Source organism: Myotis lucifugus, unplaced genomic scaffold (genome assembly GCF_000147115.1).
Source record: "Myotis lucifugus unplaced genomic scaffold, Myoluc2.0 scaffold_2402, whole genome shotgun sequence".
NCBI classification, from domain to species: Eukaryota; Metazoa; Chordata; class Mammalia; order Chiroptera; family Vespertilionidae; genus Myotis; species Myotis lucifugus.
Window position 1 is genome coordinate 10240 of NW_005873450.1, and position 8458 is coordinate 18697.

Below are 8458 nucleotides of genomic sequence, written 5' to 3' on the forward strand. Positions count from 1 at the left end.
TAATTTGCCTACAAACGTCAGGTGGTCATAATAATCTGCGCCACAGCAGTGTATATCCATTAATCAAAGCTTTATCTACTGTGTGGTTCTCCACCATTTTAAAAGGATGGGTATGGAAGAAATAAAATGAACTCCACATTCAAAGATCTTACAATTGAGTTAAGATGCCAAAAAGAGTCACAGTGAACACTTTAAAATCCTATTTTAGGGCCACGGCGGGACCCCAGGGGCTGGGGCCTCGCTCCCAGGGCACAGGAGACCTGTGGACGGGGCAGTGGGGAGGGCCTGGGCCTTCCTCCGGGGTGGGGCCTGCTGGGGCCTGGCCTCTGAGAGGCGGGGAGCTCACTCGGGGGGCTGGGCCCAACTCAGCCAGGGTCTCAGGCCGGGGCCTGCCGGGCACAGCTCCTTCCCGGCCCGGCCCTGGGCGGGCCCCTCCCTGCTCTGCCCTGTGCCGGGGCTCAGTGCCACCTGCTCTCTCTCCCAGCCCTACGTGCCCAAGGAGCCCCCCGTGCTGCGCGTCACCGAAGGCCCCTTCTTCTCGGAGGTGGCGGCGTACTACGAGCACGTCCACCAGGTGGTCCGGCTCTACAACCTGCCAGGTGCGCCCGCGGAGGAGGAGGAGGAGGGCAGACAGGTGTGGGCCCAGGGCTGTGACACGCGCTTCCGCCCGCCCGGGCCCTGTCGGGACAGCTGTTCCCGACCCGTGGTCCTCTGAGGCAGGGACGATGCTTAAATGATTCTCTGGGCGAAAAGGCGGTCCAGGAAGGAACACTGGGGACGGCCTGGGGGTGGGCGCAGCCTGTCCAGCCGCCTCTCCGGCCGCGGCCCAGCCTCACACGCTCCCTCTGTCCCTGTGCCAGGGGTGGAGGGGCTGTCGCTGGACGTGTCGTCGCTGGTGGACATCCGGGACTACGTCAACAAGGAGCTGGCCCTGCGCATCCGCACGGACATCGACAGCCAGGGCGCCTTCTTCACCGACCTCAACGGCTTCCAGGTGACTTGGGGAGCCTGGGGACCCCGCTGAACAGAACTCGGACTGGGTTTTGCTTCCGGAAGTCGGAGGCACCGGGGTGAGGTCAGGAGGGGTGCCCGCCCTGATGGAGAAGAGGAACCAGGCGAGAGTGGCCAGGGAGGGGCCCCTTCAGACTGGGGGCCCCCTGGGGCCCACGTCGGGGCCTGGATGCCCTTGACCCGCTGGCCTGCCCCCCAGGTGCAGCCCCGGCGGTACCTGAAGAAGCTGCCCCTGCAGGCCAACTTCTACCCCATGCCCGTCATGGCCTACATCCAGGACGCCCAGAGCCGGCTCACGCTGCACACGGCACAGGCCCTGGGCGTCTCCAGCCTCCACGACGGTGAGTGGGAGCGGGAGCTGCGTGGGGGGCAAAGGGCAAGAGAGGACGTGCATCCTGCCCCCCCCGCCCCCCAGCCTCTCCGCTCTCCAGTTCCCCCTCTCCTTCCAGTTCACATCACCGCCCCCCCCCCACCCCCGTTCTGTCCCCCGTGTGAGAGGGGGCGAGCCATTAGTAGCTGCCAGTCACAGGCGCCACTGTCACCCTCCCCCTGATGGAGGCGCCTGGGGTGGGTGCCCCTCAGGAGGCATCAGAATATTGAACAGTGATTCTCTCTTTTTTTAAAAAAGAATTATTTTTTATTGATTTCAGAGAGGAAGGGAGAGGGAGAGAGAGAGAGCGAAACATCAGTGATGAGAGAGAATCATTGATCGGCTGCCTCCTGCACGCCCCCTACTCGGAATCGAGCCCGCAGCCCGGGCATGTGCCTTGGCTGGGAATCGAACCCGGGACCTCTCGGTCCATGGGACGACGCTCAGTCCACTGAGCCACCACAGCCTGGCTGAAGGTTGCTTCTCGCTGAGGTGTGCAGTCCCCTCTGGCCAGGGACGGGAGAGGGACAGTTGGAAAAGTGCATCGGCGTTGTAATGAATTATGTAGCAAAGGAGAAAAGGATGTTCCATTTTCCTACTCATGGTCATTAAAAAGGAGAATGACATTCTTAAGAATCAAAACAAGGGCAAGAGGTGCCGTAGCCTGGAGCTGGGCAGCCAGGCGAGTGAGCCCAGGTGCCTCCGTGCCCTCGGGGCGATGTGAACAGCTTGCACCTTCAGCTCTTCCTTCCGGCGGAGCCGCTGTACAGGGCTGAGCTGAGGCCTGTCCGGGCTGTGCAGGGGCTGGCGGTGAGGGCTGGGCTGCGAGAGTGACCCCTTCCCCAGGGTCACCCGGCTGCAGAACTTCCTCTGGTCTGTCTGCCTGCCCCTGGGCTGTGTCCACGCTTGGTGCTCTCTGCCCTTCCGGGAAACAGCGTGCTAAGAAATGATTGTTTTATTTACTAATTTGAGAAGTGGGGGAGGGGGGGAGAGAGAAAAAGAAGAAAAAAAACACATTGATTCTTTGTTTCACTTACTTGTGCATTCATTGATTGATTCCTGTATGTGCCCCGACCGACCGGGGATCGAACCCACCACCTGGGCACATGGGGATGACGCTCTGACCAACTGAGCTGCCCAGCCAGGGTCTAAGAAATGACTGTTGTATGTGCAGGAGTCTGTTTGGGGCCTTCAGCTACCTTTCTGTGATTGCTCGGTGAAGACTGCGGCACCGCCGACATGAGAACCGGGGCTGGGATGGAGGATCGGCGGGAGGGCCGTGTGTGTGTGTGTGTGTGTGTGTGTGTGTGTGTGTGTGAGCGCGCGCGCGCGTGTGTGTGTGTGTGTGTGTGTGAGAGAGAGAGAGAGAGAGAGAGAGAGAGAGAGAGAGAGAGAGAGAGAGAACCCTCCAGAGGTTCTTTAAAAAGCAGGCGCCGGGAGAACCCTCACCCCAGCACCATACGCCAGCCTCGCAGTGCGCCCCGCCCCCAAGTGCACGTCAGAGAGAGAGCCCGGCTCTGAGATGGTCACCGCCGTCTCTTTTCCCCTGGGCAACCCCCACGACCCTCCTCCCAGCCTCTGCACGACTGGCCCTCTGGCTGTCCTCTCGCCGCCCTCCTGCCCGGGGAGGCGGGCAGAGCAGGACTCTGTGCCCGCGTGGAGCAGGCGCGGAGAGCGTGTGTCAACTGCCCGGTTAGGCCTGGGAGCGGCTGCTGGAGGCTGGCCGGCGCTGGCCGTGTGTTTATGCGGCCGGTCCAGCTGCTCCCGCCCGGACATCTGGCCGCCCCCTGGGGAGTCACGGGGCAGGGCCGTGTCTGCCGGGGTGGCCTGCCCCCGCCCGGCCCCTGGTGGCCTCCATGGAGCCCCCTCCCAGCTCTGGGTCCCAGGGCCCCTTTCCCTCCCGGGTGACTCAGCTTCCGCCCACCCCCACCCCCACCCCGGGCTCTGTGGCCGGGTTCTTCCCAAGGTCACTGTCTGCTCCCGCCGGGACTCACAGTTCGCGCCCGCAGGCCAGCTGGAGGTGATCCTGGACCGGCGGCTGATGCAGGACGACAACCGCGGCCTGGGCCAGGGGCTCAAGGACAACAAGAGGACCCGCAACCACTTCCGCCTCCTCCTGGAGCGGCGCACGCTGGGCAGCGAGGTAGGGCCGGGCCTGCCTCCCGGGGGTGGCCCTGGGGTGCAGCGAGGGCTCGGGGAGCACAGCCTGGTGCCTGGGTCAGGGGCGGCCAGTCTAATGCTGTGAAGCTCCATCTCATGCAGCCTGGCGCCCCCTCCCCCTGCACCCCGTCTCCAGTGCCCTGTGCTCACCTCCCCCTCCCTCTCTGCACCTCCCCCAACCCTTTCCCTTGGCCCCCTGGTTCCCCAGCCCTCTCTCTCCCAGTCCCTCTCATCTCCTGGCTTTTTAAAAAAACATTTACATTTTAATACCTTTTTAAAAAATATATTTTTTTATTGACTTCTGAGAGGGAGGGAGGAGAGAGGGATAGAAACATCAATGATGAGGGAGAATCATTGATCAGCTGCCTCCTGCACGCCCCCCACTAGGGATCCAGCCACCAGCCGGGGCATGTGCCCTGATTGAGAATCGAACCCATGACCTCCTGGTTCATCGGTCCACACTCAACCACTGAGCCACACCGGCCGGGCCTGGCTTTCTCTCCAAACTGGCACCATGTTTAGGGCCTCAGTCTGTTAGCAGCAGGAGCATAACCGAGAGAGAAGGGCCGGCAGTGGGTGCTGAGCTAGTGTCCCTTAGCAAGTTGTGGCTGGAATTGGAGCGGGGGCAGCCCGCCCCTCCATCCGCCGTGGCTGTCCTCAAATAGAGCCCGAGCTCTCAAGATACTGACTCTGCTCTTGGAATTTATTTGTGGTATCCGTGGGGGATAAGCCATGTGTGTAGAAGGATCAGGTACAAGACGGTGTGTCCACTGGTTCTGAGGAGCCAGAGAACGCTGTGGTCCGAGGGGGTCAAGGACAGCATCCTGGAGGAGGGGCCACCCAGGCCCGGCTCTGATGCATGAGGGTCTGATCTCCACCCACGGCCCAAGGCCCAGCGGGAAAGACCCATCTGAATGGGGAGGAGCAGTGAGTCCACTCGGACTAGAGCTGCCTGACCAGCGTGGGAGCCACGCGGCTGTTTAAGTTCATTAGAGCTACCCCGGCCGGCGTGGCTCAGTGGTTGAGCATCGACCTATGAACCAGGAGGTCATGGTTCGATTCCTGGTCAGGGCACATGCCCGGGTTGTGGGCTTGATCCCCAGTGTGGGGCGTGCAGGAGGCAGCAGATCAATGATTCTCTCTCATCACTGATGTTTCTCTCTCTCTCCCTCTCCCTTTCCCTTCCTCTCTGAAATCAGTAAAATATATTTTTTTAAAAAGACTGGAGGCTGCGGTGCCAGTTGAAAGGCCATTCAAGCCCTGGCTGGTTTGGCTCAGAGGATAGAGTGTCGGCCTACAGACTGAAGGGTCCTGGGTTCGATTCCGGCCAAGGGCACATGTCTGGGTTGCAGGCTCGATCCCCAGTGTGGGAACTGCGGGAGGCAGCCAGTCCATGATTCTCTCTCATTATTGATGTTTCCATCTCTCTCCCTCTCCTCCTCTCTGAAACCAATACAAATATATATTTTAAAAAGAAAAGCCATTCAAGCAGCAAAGGCTGGTGGCTTGAACCTGAGCCATGGGAGGGAGAAGTCGGGTTGGATGTGAGGACACAGCAGGGGTGGGACTGGAGACCAGGCAGAGGGAAGTGGGGTTCTGGGCTAGTGGAAGGGGGTGGGACTAGGGACAGTCGCTGCCCCCGAGGACAGGTCAGCGCAGCCTGTGAGGGTGACGTCCAGGTCAGCCATCCAAGTGTGTCAGTCGGCTCAGCCGTGGGGGCCGCTGGGCCAAGGTTCAGGGCGCTGCTGTGGCCGTGGAGGGGCACTCGGAGGGCCTTCCCCACCAGCCCGTGTCCCCTGGCGGAGAGCACATCTGCCTGTCGTCCTCCCTGAGAATCTGACCTGTGATGGGAGGTGCCGCTGAGGGGAGTGTGCTGTTCACAATAGTGTCATGAGAGCAAAAAAACCCCACAAAAAGTAGAGGAGAGTGAGTAGCCCCCCGCCTTTTTTAAATTGATTTCAGAAAGGAAGGAAGAGAAACATCAACGATGAGAGAGAATCATGATCGGCTGCCTCCTGCACGCCCCACACTGGGCGCCGAGCCTGCAACCGGGGCACGTGGCCTGACCGGGAATTGAACCGTGACCTTCTGGTTCCTAGGTCAACGCTCAACCCCTGAGCCATGCCGGCCGGGCCAGGAGCCCTTTCCAAATGGTGTGCGATGGGAGGTGGCCGCACTGAAGGGTCCTGGAGCCAGGCCCCCCTTGTACCCAGACCCATCAGGGAAGCTCTTTCCAAAGGAACTGGCCGGGTTGTATTTCATCCTCACCCTCACCCCTCACCCACATCTCGGGCCAATCTTGCAGGTGTCAGATGGCCACTCCACCAGCTACCCGTCCCTCCTCAGCCACATGACCTCCGTGTACCTGAATGCCCCGGTGCTTGCCCTGCCCGTAGCCAAGCGGCAGCCCCCGGCTCCCGGGCCTGCGCTCATTTCATCCTCTGGCTTCCTCGCTGCCCTGTGACTTCCACCTGCTCAACCTGCGCACGCTCCAGGCTGAGGTGAGGATCCCGCTCAGCCCCGGATCTCAGGACCAAATTATGGCCTGTCCTTACCCAGGCTCCTCTTTGTCCCACCACCGCCTTCGGGACAGAGGTGCTGCTGTACCTGTGAGCCCCAGGAGCATCTGTGAGCCCCGGGAGCATCTGTGAGCCCTGGGGGAGCATCTGTGAGCTCAGGGAGCAGCTGTGAGCCCTGGGGGAGCATCTGTGAGCTCGGGGAGCACCTGTGAGCTCAGGGGAGCAGCTGTGAGCCCCGGGGAGCATCTGTGAGCCCCGGGGAGCACCTGTGAGCTCGGGGGAGCACCTGTGAGCCCCGGGGAGCATCTGTGAGCCCCGGGGAGCACCTGTGAGCCCCGGGGAGCACCTGTGAGCTCAGGGGAGCATCTGTGAGCCCCGGGGGAGCATCTGTGAGCTCAGGGGAGCACCTGTGAGCCCCGGGGAGCACCTGTGAGCCCTGGGGGAGCATCTGTGAGCCCCGGGAGCATCTGTGAGCTCAGGGGAGCATCTGTGAGCCCCGGGGAGCATCTGTGAGCCCCGGGAGCATCTGTGAGCTCAGGGGAGCATCTGTGAGCTCAGGGGAGCATCTGTGAGCCCCGGGGGAGCATCTGTGAGCTCTGGGGAGCATCTGTGAGCTCAGGGAGCATCTGTGAGCCCCAGGGGAGCACCTGTGAGCCCCGGGGAGCACCTGTGAGCCCCGGGGAGCACCTGTGAGCTTAGGGGAGCATCTGTGAGCCCCGGGGAGCACCTGTGAGCCCGGGGGAGCATCTGTGAGCCCCGGGGGAGCATCTGTGAGCTCCGGGGGAGCATCTGTGAGCCCCGGGGGAGCATCTGTGAGCTCTGGGGAGCATCTGTGAGCTCAGGGAGCATCTGTGAGCCCCAGGGGAGCACCTGTGAGCCCTGGGGAGCACCTGTGAGCCCCGGGGAGCACATATGAGCCCCTGGGGAGCATCTGTGAGCCCCGGGGAGCACCTGTGAGCTCAAGGAGCACCCACCTCACTGCCTTGTGCTGTCACCAGGATGAGACCTTGCCCTCGGCAGAAGCCGCACTCATCCTACACCGCAAAGGCTTCGACTGTGGCCTTGAGGCCAAGAACTTGGGCTTCAACTGCACCACAAGTCAAGGCAAGGTGAGCAGGGCCCAGGTGTGGGGAGGGAGCCCCTGAGGAGAGGAGGTAGGGAGATGGGGCAGCTGGGAATGGGAGGCGTGAGCGAGGTGGGTGAGACTGCAGTGAGGTCAGGCAGTGATCGGGGGGCTGGAGGGGAGCTGGGAGGGGGCAGGTGTCACTCTGGGTATTTGAGAGAGAAAAACGGAAGCTGCTGTCATTTGTCTTCAAAGCTACGGAGGCCCAGTGGTGCAAGTTCTAGACGAGATGCCCATCAGACACAGAAATTAAAATCCAAAAGCACCCTGGCCAGTGTGGCTCAGTGGATAGAGCATCAGCCTGCGGACCAAAGGGTCCCAGGTTCAATTCCAGTCAAGGGCACATGCCTGGGTTGCAGGCTCCTCCCCAGCCCGGTCCCCGTTCGGGGCTCGTGCAGGAGGCAACCAATCGATGTGTTTCTCTCACATCGATGTTTCTGTCTTTCCCTCTCTTTTCTATTCTCCCTAAAAATAAAAAACCAATGGGAAAATATCCTAGGGTGAGGATTAACAAAAAACAAACACACACACAAAAAACCCAAAAGCCATCAAGCTGTATTTGTTGTGTAAGCCGGCACCCACAAACGCCTCCACGCCCCAGATCCTCAGAAGAGGACCAGGACATGGCCCCTGCCCCCCAAGAGCTCACCGCTCGGTGCAGCGGTCCCCACCCCGGGTCCAAGGTCGGGCTCGGGCTGACATCTGGGTGAGCCTGGGGCTGGGGCAGACCCGCACGTGTGCGTAGGCACACGGCTGCTGACGGCACAGCGAGTGCTGGAGGAAGAGCTGCCCCCCCTGGCGTGTCAGCACCCAGCACGGCCTCCCCTCTCTCCTCCGCGCAGGTGGCCCTGGGGAGCCTCTTCCGTGACCTGGACGTGGGCTTCCTGCAGCCGACCTCCCTGACGTTGCTGTACCCGCTGGCCTCGCCCTCCAACAGCACGGACGTCTCCCTGGAGCCCATGGAGGTGGCCACCTTCCGCCTCCGCCTGGGCTAGGCCTTCCTGTGGCCGGAGGGGAAGGTCCTCCACGTAAGGTCGGGTTGGACCAGCCGCACTGGGCACCCCGTCCCGCTCAGCCCCTCAGACCGAGCTCGGCCCTCGCTTCCTCTTTATTGTTGCTGCTTCTGTGTTCGGGGGCCACCCACAGCCCGGTGCCGGGCGGCCAGGGCAGACGCTAGTGAGACCGGGACAGAAGGCCCTGGGTCGGAACGGGCAGGGCCCGCCGCGGCTTCGGGGTGTGAATGGCCGCCCAGGCGCCCATCCTTTTCCCAAAATG

General features: G+C 61.9%; 1 protein-coding gene across 1 annotated transcript in view; it reads left to right on the plus strand.

Moving 5' to 3' along the window:
- The window catches only part of LOC102439002 (alpha-mannosidase 2x-like), a gene marked incomplete at its 5' end in the record, with an annotated part of 17815 nt that extends 9592 nt beyond the window's left edge, over window positions 1–8223 (plus strand). The window contains 8 exon segments of the mRNA XM_023749019.1: window positions 374–599; window positions 861–994; window positions 1211–1352; window positions 3391–3524; window positions 5847–5957; window positions 5959–6042; window positions 7059–7169; window positions 8026–8223. Coding sequence (XP_023604787.1) covers window positions 374–599; window positions 861–994; window positions 1211–1352; window positions 3391–3524; window positions 5847–5957; window positions 5959–6042; window positions 7059–7169; window positions 8026–8178 — 1095 coding nt within the window.
- Between the last annotated feature and the right edge of the window lie 235 nt (window positions 8224–8458).